Source organism: Haemorhous mexicanus, chromosome 2 (assembly GCF_027477595.1).
Source record: "Haemorhous mexicanus isolate bHaeMex1 chromosome 2, bHaeMex1.pri, whole genome shotgun sequence".
In the NCBI taxonomy this organism is placed as follows: Eukaryota; Metazoa; Chordata; class Aves; order Passeriformes; family Fringillidae; genus Haemorhous; species Haemorhous mexicanus.
In genome coordinates this window covers 14,501,799-14,516,957 of record NC_082342.1, presented here as the reverse complement: position 1 = coordinate 14,516,957, position 15,159 = coordinate 14,501,799, and the positions used below count along the sequence as shown (strand labels likewise).

Sequence of the window (15,159 nt, the reverse complement as noted above, 5' to 3'; positions counted from 1 at the left end):
TTTTTTTAGAGTAAACCACATGTAACTAAGGGCTCTGCCCCCTGTGTCACTACTATCTCCAGCAGAACTTCCGTTCTTAAAAGTTTGGTGGTTAAAGTGGCTGTCTGCAAAACCTCGATAACACATATAATATCATCAATTTAGTTTTTAATTTGGTTGTTTAATACCAAATTTTATAGAAACATCTTCTGGCACATTTGAACAAGATTGAAGCTACTCTAATTCCATTAAGGCTAACACATGCCTAGAGAAGCTAGAACAAAAAGAAGATGTTTCTCACACTCAAAGGAGAAGGTTGATTAGAAGAAATCAACATTGTTAGAGTCAATAGATCAACATATGTTATTAAGCCATGTCTGCCATATAAGCATATATGCTGCTTTAAGCTAATGTTTTGTCATGTACTTTGCCTACTTCTGCCTGTATTCCCTTTATAACCAAGTGCTTATGGCATATTGATGCTCTAGAAACTTGGGTGACACAATTATTGCTTAAAGGTTCCTTTAGAAGTCACAGAATCATTAAGGCTGAAAAAGACCTCCAAGACCATCAAGTCCATCCTGTGACCAATCCCTATATTGTCTCAGACCAGAGCACTGAGTGCCATGTCCAGCCACTCATTGGACACCTCCCTGGGCACCCCATTCCAATACTTGAGATCACTTCTAAAGAAGAATTTCTTCCCAATGTCCAACCTGAATGTTCCCTGACACAACTTGAGGCCATTCCTGTTGTCCTGTCACTTGTTCTCTGGGAGAGAGCATGGCCCAGCCTGGCTACACCTTCCTTTCAGGGAGTTTTACAAAGTGAGAAGTTGCCCCCTGAGCCTCCTTTTCCCAGGCTGAAAATTCCCAGCTCCCTCAGCAGCTCCTCATCAGACTTGTGCTCCAGACTCTTCTCAAGCTCTCTTGCCCTTCTCTGGACATGCTCCAGCACTTCCATGTCTTTCTTGCAGTGAGGGCCCAGAACTGGACACAGGATTTGAGGGGTGGCCTCACCAGTGCCCAGGACAGGATGACAATCATTGTCCTGGTCCTGATTACAATAGGACAAAATAATACCACTTTGACTGAGGATCAGTCCAAGGACTATACTGGGAAACAACTTATTCAGGCATCAGCATAAATACTGTGATCACAAAATAAGGTCTTCAGAGTTCAGCTCGAAATTCACAGAACAGTTTTGTTTTTATAACAGGATCTAGCACATTTACAGATTTATTCCCACTGTCGTTGCAGGGCTGAACTTATTGCAATGAGCCTGGATGGTACAGAGCATCAGCAGTTCTATGAGTGGCCAAGAAATCAAGAAAGGGAACAAGATGGCTTGTTGAATAATACATTGCTACCAGAATTTCTCTTCCCAAAGACAAACTCATTGCCAACTCAGCCAAAGTTCAACAGTTCTGCTGAAAGAACCCTTTGAAAAATAAGCCCGTAAGTTTTTATTGTTTATGAGCATCAGGTGTTGTTCTGTTTAGGCAGAAATGGAATAGGTTCTTTACAGGACAAAATTAATTACTCTTATACAGGAAAGATTATCCACTTCAGAGTTTACAGATATGTATTGCAACTCTTTGTATGCAACTCTTCATAGCCAAGTCTACACATATCTTCTACTTAAACAGTCTAATTTTATAACAGAGCCTCTTGTCCTATTTAGCCATAAAACTTCCTTGGAGATAATTGTCCACCCAGCACATGTATCCCATCCCACAGCAGAGGCAGCTTAAGAATGAACTGTCTACCCTTCAGTCAACACAACTGGCAATCTACAATAACCAGATTTTTTTTTTTTTACATGCAAGATTTCAGCAGGGCTTCATAAACGTACGAGGGATTCAAACACAGCATGCAGATGCAAGATTGCAGCTTTAACAGCAACACAAAGCAGTAGATAATTTTCCCCATTTCAAAACTGATTAGTCCCATTCCAAAACTGAGAGTGTTTAAGTCACTAATATATCTACACCGAACACACTATTTAAATAGTGTGCCTTGTGACAGAGCTAACTCAGGAAATATGTTCTGCACCTGAAAGTCTGTACCTACAAAAGAGTTGACTGTCTCCCTCCTCTTTCTCTGCTCTCTTTCACATAGCTTTCAAAAGCTTTGAATAAACTTTAAATATGTGCAAATGCTTACAGAAGCATCACTTCATTCTTTTCTCGCAAAAATCAGTCCTCCCAACAGCTACTTATGTTAGAAAGCCTCTGTCTTTCAGCAATTGGGCAAAGCCTCTGTAGCACCGTTTTCCCTCCCTTCTTACCCCTTAGAAAGGTGGCTAAGAACTTAAACACAACTGGAAAGTGAGTAGTAACTGTGTGGATTGTTCCTGTTTTGACAACACAGCTAGAGATACAACTGGAACATAAATGAAATAAGAAACAGTGTGCAGTGGCAGGGAAAAATCAAAGCTGAAAAAATCTTTAGTCAGTCTCTACAAATATTGCTGATTCCCTGTTGTCAGAGCTTTCCCAGATGACTTTTTATCCCCCAAAACAAGAGTCTGAAGACAACTGAAAGAGTCTGAAGACAACTGCTATAGAAGACAAGTACATTAACTTCTGCAAATACTCCTGAGTCATCATTTCAACAACACTTCATTGAACACATAGAGAATAATTCCATTTACTCTTTATGCCTAATACATTTCAGAAATACATTTCAGGGCACTAGCTGATATCCAGGACATAGATCTTATTTATGAAAGGGAGGAAAAAAAAAAAGGCAAGTTACTTAGAAGTGGAATTATGTGAAGGCTTCTAAGACTGGCAAGTAACAAAACCATGAACTACTTCAGCCCAAAAGGCCACTTTTTGATATTTAACCCTATTTCCACTACAGCTGCATCTCCCTACTTTACATCAGAGATGTCTCTCTTTTATAGTCTTTGGGTTTAGGGATAATCCTCTTCTATTTAATCATTCCTACAAGTGTTGCAAACATCTCAAACAAGATGGAGTTGTTCATGTGCAGTATGAATTCCTCACTGGAAACGTCTATGTTTCAAGCAATTGAACAATAGGCATTTACCTGGTGGAAGTTATTAAAGAATATATCTTCTTCCAGATCTTGTTCCATCCTTCTGCCATGGCTACGGACACCTTCCACTAGAGCAGGTTGCTCCAAGCCCCACCCAACCTGGCCTTGGACTCTTCCAGGGATGAGGCAGCCACAGCTTCTCTGGGCAACCTGTGCCAGGGCCTCACCATCCTCAGAGGGAAGCACTGCAGGGATTCCTGGCCAGCAGTGCTCCTGTGTCCTGCCACATCAAAGCCATCACTTCTCATCCCCACCCAGACTTTTCTCTATTTAGGCAGGGAACCAGACTGCCCAAATACAGAATATTGCCTTTTGTTATTAAATAGCTTGGACAGCTTGCATGAATCCCAGTTTCAGAAGTGCTCAGCACCACTGTTCTGGACAGTATCAAAGCTGAACCAAAGTCCTGTCACACTTCCCAAAATCCCAGTCAATCTGGCTCAGGGGTACATTAAACAAGAGACACAAAAAAGCCAGGAGTTTAAGAGAATTTCTCTCCTTTGTCGGTGACCTCCTCAAAGACTGGAGAAAGAGCAGAAAAATCAGCTTAGATGGCCCAATAGTTTAAAGTGCAAATAATCAATATTTACTGTTAAGACCATTTTATGGAAACAGTAAGGGTACTAGAGCACAAGAGCGACCCAGAGCATGCACCTGAACATACCAATACATTCTACACATATAGTTTTAGAGATGTTTTTGTCTTGGTTTGAAAGACAGGTGCCTGCCATGCAAGGTAGGAACCTCCCTTGGAATGGAAAATATGACCACCTTCCCTTCAAATTATTATGACTTCGAAATTCCAGGGCTTTCAGGTAAAGATATGGGAAAAGGAATAACAGTTCTTTACTAGAAAGTGTATATATATATATGTGTATATATATATATATATATATATATATATATATATATATATATATATATATATATATATAAAACAACATGTTATAGATGAGTAATGAGATGGTTGGCTCTCACAATTAAGAGGTGAAGATTGTAGGTATGTTAAAAGAAGTTTTATAAATGTATAGTTATGTTACTGCAATGTGTCCCCCCCCAGCATGGCAATCTGGGCACTTGGGAAGGTTGGCTTGTTACTATGACAGCACCTGATTTCCTATCAGAATGTAAGAAAGTGACTTCCACCACTGGACAGCAAGGAAGGAGTTGACTGACAAGGTTCTAGGAGGGGCTAGAGATATAAAAGACGAAGCATCCAAGTTGAAGAAGAGCCAGCCATGTGGTAGCCAGCCACAGGGCAGCTTCCAGCGCTGGTTTTCCTTATTTAGTCCTCTTGTTGTACTTTTTGTTTTGGTTGAAATAAACCTTTAAAAATGTTTAAAGTGAGCAGTCGTTTCTCACAAATGCAAGCAAACAACAACATCAGCAGCAGCAAACAGAAAAAAATCCCTTGAGACCGTATAACAGCTTCAGTCCATCAAGCGCTTTCCCCTTCGGTGCAGTTCCGGTCACAGCCAGCAGGGGCGCTGCTGGCCCCCGGCCGTGCAGGTGCGATGATTCCCCCGCAGCTGCAGGGGGCGCTGTGGCATGAGCTCGGCCGCCTCTGTACATGGCCTTGGCGGGTGGGCTGGCGGGAGAGATGGAAAAGGGGATTCCTTTAAAAAATCATGGCAGGGCTGCGGCAGCCAGTCCCAGTGCCACTCCAGATGGCAATATGGACTACAGCAGGAACCTCGGAGCAGAAGACTGGAACAGCAGAGGCGAGAACAACTGGGGTGACAAAACAAGGTGTAGCAAAAGCTCTGGAGCTGTGGCATGCCTGGGCGGGCACCACGGGCTGTTAGGTTAAAGTGTAGCAAAAAGCGGTAGAAGACAGCGGAGCTGCATATGGCAGCCAGGAGATGCTTCCTCCCCAAGGGTCCCGGGTCATCTGCTAAGGCACCCAAGCTGATGACCTCGTCCTTTCCAGTGAGGTCGGGTGTTGAAAGGTACCAGTACAATGGCCCCTCTTATGATCAAAGCCTCACCCACAGTAAGAGAAGCAGTGAAGGACATGAGGGACAGAGCTCTGTGGAGGCAGCGAATTCTCCCCACAGCAGCACCAGCCTGACCATTCTTCTCTGTCCCGAAGGTGACAGAGAACAAGGAGCTGAGCCTAGCTCCAGTGACCAGCCAAAACCACATGGTATCTCTGCTCTTCCCAAGAGAAAGCCTTCCAGCTAAGAGGGTGGCTAACTGCACCCTTCCCCCCACTCCTCCTCCTCCTCTCAGCCACATCTTTCGTCTCATAAGTATCATCATTATCATCTCTTAGGCAACAAATGGAAGAAAATTCCCTGAGAGAAAGAAGAAAAAAAAAGGAAACATTCTAACTTCCAACATTTTTTTACTCATTTTTGCTAGCTACTAGAAGGCTTCAGTTACGAGACAGGGCCTCCAGAGAAAAGCACTGTCTATACATTCTAGTGGCAAACTGCTGTCTGCCTCACATAGTAGGCATTAAATTGCTGTTTTTCTGCATGTTATAGATGGGTAATGCAATGGTTGGCTCTCACAATTAGGAGATTAATATTATGCGTATGTTAAGAAGTTTTATTGATGTATAGTTATGTTATTGTGAGGTGTTCTCCCCATAGTGCTCTTTCCCCTCCCATTTTATTGTTGTCACGGGATGGCTTTGGTAGTCAGGGCATTTGTGGGGAGGGCAGGCTTGTTGCTGGGGGGCACAGCATGGCAACACCTGACCTTCCATCAAACTGCAAGAAAGGAGTCTCCACCAGTGGACAGAGAAGAGCTGACTGACAGACTTTGGGAGGGGCTGGGGTTACCTGATGCAACACCAGGAGTATAAAAGGTGGAGCAGCCATTTTGTGGGTGAGCACGTGGTGGTTTAGTTCCACGCTCCCAGTGCTGTTCTTTCTCCTTATTCAGTCATTTGTTGTATTTGTTAAGGTTTAGTAAACCTTTGAAATTTTAAAGTGAGTGGTTGTTTCTCACACTGCCTATATTTTCCTCATAGTTTTACAAGTAATCCAAACACAAATGCTTGTCCAACTCCAACAAACATACACAAGTCTGCATAACATCCCCAAGATTGTCTCCCAGTTCATACTGGGCACTTTCTGCAGGCTGAGGTACAATAATTTTGGCTTGTATATTATATTAATTTGAGCAAATGTGATTTCTCAGGAATTTTCCATCATTACCTCCAAGAAGTATATCAGAAGTTTGTGAACAACAAATATAGCCTGTTTCGTTATAATTATCTAGTATCAAAAAAATATAATAAATCATTTTTCCATCCAGACAGTAATATGTTTTGTCCCCCTTTAAATCTGATCCAGTGGTTTGGATGGGGTCAAAAGCATTTTCAATCCTTAAGATGTTAATCCACCTAAGAGCTATGAAATATATCTATTGAAACTTCATACTTGTAGGGTCTGTTCTTTCCAGGTAAAAATCTCACCATTTTGTACCTCTTTAAGCAACCAGAATAAAATTGTAGCTATTTTAATTCAAGTTTTATTTTAATCTCTCTTACTGAAAACTGCTAAGTTTTGAACTTCTAAAAAGGAATAATTCAAAAAGGTTCAGTACCAGATTTTTTTTTTCCATGTTTTTCCCCTACAAAAAAATCTTTGGGAGAAATTGGATGCCTGCTTTAATTTTTATTAACCAGAAAGGTTTACAGACTTACTAGTGCTTCAACAACTACGACTGTTATATGACATGCTCTTTTCAGAAATTGCCATTTTCCCCTTCTTCTTTCTCCAAAAGCTCCTCCACTTCCCACTGTGTTAGAAACCAACAAGTGAGCAGGACCAGATGTTCAGCTGCCAAGCTTACTTTCTGCCCAGTTAAAGAAATTTTATGTAAGCACTTGAGCGCTTGATGATATATTGTGAGCATAGAGGTCACAAAACTAGATGGAATCCTCCAGGAAAAAAAGTGACTTTGGAAATACAGGTGAGTGCAAGCAATGGCAATCATCCAAATGCTTCTCCAGCCTCATCTGCTGTCTCATTTCTTTGAAATACATATTCCATTCTCTAAAAAAACCCAGCATTTAGATGAAGGAAACAAATAATTTGTCTTGATTACAAGACACCATAATATTTGCTTTAAGCTTCCTGAAGTTGAATTACAGAACAATCACAGTGCTTTGAGGAAGATGTGACTGGCTTTTCTGCAGAAATGCTTTGCTGGTTCTTTCAAAAGTACCGGGGATGGGAGAAGACCTGCTAGAAAGTAAAACTGTAACAAAGTTAGCTTAACAAAAGTGGGGTGGGAGAGGGGGTGAGCTAACCAGAATAGAATGAATGACTTGCAAAAAAATAAACAGCTTCCACATAACATTTCCCTCAGTTTCCATTAAAGTGCTCTCCCCATGGTACTGAACCAGAACTAAACTAGCCCATGAACTAGGCAGCAAGAACTTGTAAACCATCTCTTTTCCAACATATATACAAAACTGCCACAATGTTAACATGGTGGGAAAAAAACCCCAGCAAAACAAGAAAAAACAGCAGTAAGACAGCTCATTGTACACATCCACAAGGACACTATTTTATGCAAATTTTGTTTTGCTTGATACTATTATATAACTTCAAGGGAGTTCAGCCATTCCATATGGCCCTGGCAAAGAGTCTGCAAGGACAAATACATATGTCTGCCTTGTGCTTCAATTGCTTTAATATACAAGATATTTATTTTCTAAGTAACCTTCCTTTACATAAGCATTTGTACTGGAGTCACCTCTAGCATTCCTAAGGGAAAGTATATGACACTAAGCCTTACTTTAAGAAAAGTGTTCCTAAAAGGGTTCACCATGTGCAGGGAGCAAGTGTCTTCAGAAGTGCTCCAACACAAGGATTACATTTTGAGTGTTGATGGATTCTAAGTAGATCATACCAGATGGAAACTTTTACATCTCAACTGCAGAACTATATTACTAGCTGTTCCTGGCTCTCTAAAAGCACCACCAACTCAAATCTCTTCCCCCTCGAACAAAGGAAGCTTGCTTACTGCTGCTGCAGAAGGTTCACATGCATGTCACTGTCTATCTTCAGTGAAGAAACACTACTATTATTTACTCATGTGAATTTATGAGGAAACTGAATTTTCTTAATATCAAATGTACAAGAAGATTCTCCCATACTTCGCAAGAGGACTTCTGTCTTACAGACTTCTCCTCAGTGACCACCAGCACTTGAGAAAAATTAAAGGACCTGGGATACCCTTGGAGGAAGGGTAAGTGTCTGCTGTAATGTTTTTAGTTCACTTCTTTAAAAACAGGTCTGCACACACCCCAAATAACATTTGGAGTTAGTCAGTGAACACAGACAAGTTCGGTTGCTCTAGGTCATGAAAGATGAAACCAGGTGTTCTGTTAAATCAATCAACTGAAAAGATGATGTCAAAATTCAGCTACTTCTGTATTCTCACCAAATCATTTGCACTGGCATCAGCCAGTTTCTGAAACAGAACCTGGCAGCTACCAAAACAGGCTGCAGCAGGAATTACAGGTGTAATACAGGAAATAATCACATAAATATCTTTGTGTAATTCAGTTAAATAGCCAATGGGAAGACCTCATCCAGGCTCAATTAGATCTGTGACTCACAGTGGTAGTTTTAATTGTCATTATGAATGCCAGATGCCCTATGATATTCACAATCCCCAGAAATATGTATCCTACAACATGAACAAAGAATTGTTGCAACTTTAAAGCTGAGAAAACAGGACCTCAGAGGCCAAGCAATTACAAAATCAAATCCTCCTCTTGCATTCATCCACCTTAAAAAAGAAACAAGGAATTGCAACTGTCTTGATGCAACATTTCCAGGCATGTTTCTTGTCTCCTCCATACAGTGAGGGAAGACAGCCACCCTCATTTTCTCTTTTGCACATGCAATAGTAGTCTGTGGGGCCAGCAGCCTAGAAGAATGATACCATGGGGCCAACCAAGGAAGAGCTGTCTCTGCCTCCTCTCTGCTGGAGAGAGGGAGAGACAGAACAGCAACACTTGTGGCTGGGCCCTCTCAGGAATACAGAGCCCCTTCTAAGCAGCATGCCCAGGTTTAGGGAAAACAGCATGACTTGCTGTTTTGAAATGCAGCAAAAGCCATGATTTCTGTGAGACATACCAGTAACTCACAGCCAGTTTCTTCTGAGGCATGAGAATCTAAGCAAGAGGGTGAAATTGTAAAGGTTATTAAAAAAGCAAGAGAGAAGCATGTATCCCTTTTAAAGACAGAAATAGCCTTTCCTGCCATGTCAATTTGTGTCAGTTTTAGAAGCATATGGATATCTTGAGCAGTCTCACCACAGTCATAAATGGAAAATGTTAGGCTGAGACCAGAAACAAGCATTGCTCTTCTGTACCTAGTTTTTATTTGTTTGTTTATATATTAGCAGTTTACTATCCTCCTCCAGCTTGTGTTGTAGTGTCTAAGAGTCTGTGCATGTTTCTAAAACTTGAGCAGCCTTTAGCAAAGAAATACTGCTTCTCACCCAACTCAGCAAGAGGATGAACATTCAGTTGATGCCTCTTCCCCCACTGCTCCTCCAAAACCAGGCTGTCTGCTTTATAGCATTATGCTGAACAGATATTACTAGAGAAGTATAAAGTCTTGCAAATTTAAGAAATCCCATCTCACCTGAACATGGCCTAATTTAGAAATCAGTTCCTACCAAGCTAATCCAGGGTTCAACAAAAGGCTGAGGGTTGACAATAGTCTCAATTTTGAGTACATCAGTTGTGTATCACATATAGTCAAAAAAGCATAGTTTAAACACTTCCACTGTCAATTCCTACAGCAATACAGTCATGCTTTATGATGGTCAGGGTTGGGGGAGGGAAAGAAACAAAAGTCTTCTTTGGTCTAGAATCTCTGTATCTGAGTGAAAGGTTTCTGAGAAATAAGGAGTGGGGTTTTCTTGAGTCAAAACAAATAAACAAAATATCACCTTACTTACTGCTCAAGCTACCCCAGTGAGCTCCATCAAATATTTAGGTAAGACTACTATTTATTGTCTCTGCATTGTCCTCACACACACATATTGTTCTGCATTTGCTTCCAGCATCACCACCTGAAGTCTAATTTCAATGTGCACTAATATTAAGAAAAATCACACCTAAACACTACTCAGAAAGGCCAATTGGTCAGCACATGCTATCTTCTCCCATGAAGCCATGATGGTTAATAACAATTTCTGTACATTTTCTGCCTTGCCAACAGAGCTCACAAGTCTTACGCTGTGGCACCTTTTACAACTTTGAGATGTCAATTCCAGAAGCTTGTGCTGAGAGAGAACATGATTAAAGACTCCCAGCTCCCTTACTTTCCCTAAATTAAAGGTGGAAGGGAAGATTAGCTCACAGAAACTACAATTTGTTCAGGTCATGAATATTTCTTAGCAAGTCCTCACTGAAAAGCAATTCAAACATCATCTGCCTTGGCTATGCTGATGTCCTATGACCAACTTACACAGCTTTTGATATCTGCAGCTCAGCTACCAAGAAAGTTCTCTATACCTGCTCCACAATTTAACCACAGAATTGTAGAACCATTTAGGCTGGAAAAGATCTCTAAGATCTTTGAGTCCAACCTTTGACCAATCACCACCTTCACAACTAGACCAGGGCACTGAGTGCCACATCCAATTGCTTCTTGAACACTTCCAGGGATGGTGACCCTACCACTCCCCGAGAGCCCATTCCAATGCTCAACAACCTTTTCCATGCTCTTCCTGACGTCCTCCCTGGACTCAGCCTGAGGCTATGTCCTCTTGCCACGTTGCTGGTTGCTTGGGGGTAGAGGCCAACCCCTATGCTGCTTTGAGGCATCCACCACTACTTCTTTTTCCTCACTAGTTTCTGCCCATTCCCCACCATCTCAAGAGCACATGGGTCCCACATAAGAGACTGCTCAGCCCATATGCCTGACTTGGACACCTGAATTACTCAGCCCTACTGTTCATGTAAACACACTCCAGCCACAGGAGCAGCAGCAGACTTCTGGTTGCCTGGATTTCTTCCTGGGTTTCCTCTGGCTCCCACAAACAATTGGCATTTGCACACCCATGCACCTACAATCACTTTCTTCATGAAAAGAAAGGTTCTTATCAGCACCTTGCTTGTAAACTTGCTTTCCACCTAGTGTTTCCTTGGAATTGGGAGAGGAAGGGGAAAAAAGCCCACCAAGAAGAAACCTCCAAGTCTGATAACAATCTAGGCACCAGACTTTGATGCACTGCATTGCATGCTTTATCATTTCCTTAGCAGTCAAAGCCAGCACTGCCAACAGACAACTAAGCAGAAGGCTGAGCAGCCTGAACACACTGAAACCTGTCGCCAGAAAAAATCACAGCAGTCTCATCTGCTCAGATATATCATGCAAATAAGAAGAAATGAAGTTAAACCCCCCCCATGTTTATTATTATTATTATTATTATTATTTACTATGTGAAAGAGAATTTCTGCACTAGCTGCTCATTTAACAGCCCAACATTTCCATAAAGTCTTGTAGGAGAAAAAAGAGAGGAAAAAAAAATTTCCAAGCCAAAGACCTATCAGACATGCATTACTTCATGTATCTCCACTGCAGGACTCTGGGAAAAAAAGGGAGTTTGCACACACAGAGCTTTCTGTTAGGTAACGTTCTCTTAAGAGGAATGAAAGGTAAACCTCAAAATATACCCAGCATCAGTACCATGGATGTTCCACATCTACAATGGATTGAGAACCCATTCTGGGCTGGTCCTGGGTGGTCATTTCATTGGAAGACAGTGCTACGTAAGTTTTTCAAAACATTATTTTCATGTACAGCCCTTTCCCCAAATATGAGTAAGACAGAAAAAAAGCATAGAACAGAAGCACTGTAAGATATGATCTGAAAGTGACAACCTTATCACAACTGGCACTACTAACATTAGTGTTAATTCAGTGGTTCTCTGTAGGTATGTGCTGCACATATCCCTTTTTTCCTATTATTTATGCGTGCTTTCCGGCGAGGGAATCTTTGTTCAACTTATTCTAACCTTACCCTTTTGTTTTTAAGGAGTTAGGAGCATAAAAATACTGGAAACTCAAGTCTGTTCCGAAGATGCAGCATCCAGTGCTGGCAACAGAAAACGCCCTCCCGCCCCTTTTTCATTCACCTTGCAAAGGCCATCAGAAAAACAAACTATGCAGCCCGCATCCTAAAGTTTGCACGGCGGCAGACGGCCGCTGACTTGCACTTAACCAGGCCGGCCTTAAACAGGTTACATCTGCGCGAAAACATGGAAAGACACATGGAAAGAATCAGAGCGCACCGCCCCGGCTGTGGCGGGGGACGCGCTCGTTTGCGTTTCGTTCTTGGAGACGCGACTTGGCTCCTCTCGCTCCGGGATGAGGGAGGGGAAGCGACACCTCTGGGAGCCATCCCCCTCAACACACACACAGAGATTCCGCGGGGACCGTCCCCCGCAGCCCAGCGCCGGAGCGGCTCGGGAAGCCCGGGGAGCCCCCCAAGGCGGCGGTTCGCGATAGCCCCGCGGGACAGGGACACTTACAGCTCAGGAGCCCCACGCAAAGCAGGAGCAGCATGCACAGGCTGCTGCTCGCCATCTTCCCGCGGCGGCGGCGGCGTGGGGCGGTGCCCGGGGCCGGGGGCTCGGCGCCCGCGGAGCTCTTAGAGCGCCCGGCCGCGCTCTGCCTCCTCCGGAGCCGGAGCCGCCCCAAACTTTTAACGTGTCCGAGGAGGCGTCTCCCCGCTCGGAGCGCAGGAGCCGGGGCTTGAGGCGGGGATGTGCCCTGGCAGCCAGCCCGCCCGCCCGGAGCGGGGAGCCGCGGCGGGCTGCGGTGCCGAGAGCATCCCTCTCCTCTGCCGCCCCCGCAGTGCCCCCGCGCATCCCGGGGACTGAGCTGTGTTGAATCCAGAAGTTCTTCTCTCCGTTTTGTTAATTTATTTGTTTTTAAGCGGGGACATCTTCATAAACTCAAGGACATTTGTTGCAACAGAATAAACTTTTCGTTAGGAAAAGATTTAATTTCTCAAAGAAGAGCGTTGTCCCTGTTGGTGCGTTTCCCTCAGGCAAATCCCCCCAGGGAGGAAGTGGGGATAACGGGGTGAAATCACGGAACAAACATTTGGATATTTCGGCTAACAAAAAAGCCGTGTGACGGCGAGGCGAGGCGCTGTTTTAAGGCGAAAGAAGTCACAGTGACTCCTTGTGCCTCTCTGTACAGCTGGATTGGACAGAATCCCACCTACAGCAGGAGATGGCTCACACGGTGACCTTCAAAACAGTTTTATTGTGTTATTATTTTATACCAGAATAGGAGAGTTTTTTGTTAAATATACAGGTGGTGTAATGGTTCTTTAAATTTATGAATCAAGGAAAATTACTCATCTTGACAGTTAATCTGAGTAGTTTCCAATGACATCTTAAAAATGCATTACCACTGTTGTAAAGCAGTTCTATAACAAGAAAAGTATCACAAGTATTTTTTTTTTGGTAATCAGAACAGCAATGTCGGCTATATTTTGTTAGAGGGCAACAAAATGAAGAAAGATCATTTATATATAAAATCTCTAACAGCTATTTTAATGAAGAGCAAGGAAGTAGGATGCCATGATGCTCTTCATGGCAAAATCTTCTTAGTTTATTTTTCACGTGGAAAAAATGTATACAGAACACAAGTAATACTTCTTTTTAAAAATCTGCATACATATATGTATGTATGTATGTATGTATGTATGTCCAGTATATATTACTGGCATCATGACATGCATTTAATAAAATCAAAACTGTCCCAGTAAAAACAGAAAAGTTTTTTGTGTGTCCCAGCACATCATAGCTTTAGGCAAGTACAAAGGTTCATTGATTTCAGCAGGACTGTTTTACTATTTAGTCAGACAGTGATGGAAATGTTGTCTTGATATAACATTTAAATATAGCAAGAGTCTGGTGGAAAAGTTATAAACGTGGGGAATGTTAGGAAATGGCAGTATGGAATTAAATTAAAGGATAGGTGATAGGATGTTATTAATACTGATGGTTGACGAAAAACTAACATGCCCTGGCTGTGTGTGCTGGAAGTCCAACCCCCCCCTCCCCCCCCCCCCTTGAGCTGGGCTGCCTCCAGAGCCCCGTGGGCAGCAAGGAAGGGAGGGGATTCTGCCCCTACACCCCACTCTGCTGAGACCCCACCTGCAGGGCTGCATCCAGCTCTGCGCTCCTAGCACAGGAAGGACATGGATCTGTTGGAGTGGGTCCAGAGGAGACCACCAAGGTGATGGGGGGCTGGAGCACCTCTCTGATGAAGACAGGCTAAGAGATTTGGGGCTGTTAAGTCTGGAAAAGAGAAGGTTGCATGGACAACTCACAGCAACTTTCTAGTATCTGAAGGGAGGCAGGAGAGGGACTCTTCATCAGAAAATGTAGTGATAGGATAATGGGTTCAAACTGAAAGAGGGAAAAATTAGGTTTATACATATGGAAGAAATTCTTTACAGAGAGCATGATGGCATGGATTGCCCAGAGCAGCTGTGGCTGCCTCATCCCTGGAAGTGTCCAAGGCCAGGCTGGATGAGGCTCTGAGCAACTTGGTCTAATGAAAGGTGTCCCTGCCCATAGCAGGAGATGGAATGAGATGGACTTTAAGGTCCCTTCCAACCTAAAGCTTTCTGTGATTCTTTAATACAGCTCTTATACTATAGTAAATCCATTTAAATGAAAATGTTTTAGACATGCAGGAGGTCAGACTAAATTTCCTTTCTTCTGTTCACTATTTTGTTTCTCTTGCAGGTGAAGCAAATTCCTAGTGTTTCCCCCACATTTCTCTGACTTTTTCTAGTACAGTTCATATTTTCTTTCCATTAATTTCTTTTATTTCAGCAATGACTAGATCATGGTTTCTCCGCTTGCTTTATACAATTACAGGACACATCGGGAGTTAAATGTAAGTATTTTGAAAGCATTTACAGAATTACTGGAAAAGTGGTTGTGAGACATATAGTTCATTCAATAGATACAGTTTTTCTCTATGTACTTTGCTCAACAATTGTATTCTTAAAAATACTGTTAAGTACTTTGTTAGAAGGGCACAAGACTGCTAATCCATATTTCTTACCTTTTAAAGTTGGAGTAGAAATGTTTTCATCAA

At 42.6% G+C, this 15,159-nt stretch overlaps 1 protein-coding gene across 1 annotated transcript in view; it reads right to left on the bottom strand.

Annotated features, from left to right (window-relative positions):
- Positions 1 to 12,721, bottom strand: part of JAM2 (junctional adhesion molecule 2) — a 43,323-nt gene extending 30,602 nt beyond the window's left edge. Inside the window, exon 1 of the mRNA XM_059873058.1 lies at positions 12,564 to 12,721. Coding sequence (XP_059729041.1) covers positions 12,564 to 12,618 — 55 coding nt within the window. The 5' untranslated portion in view covers positions 12,619 to 12,721. The remainder of the gene's footprint in view (positions 1 to 12,563) is intronic.
- Between the last annotated feature and the right edge of the window lie 2,438 nt (positions 12,722 to 15,159).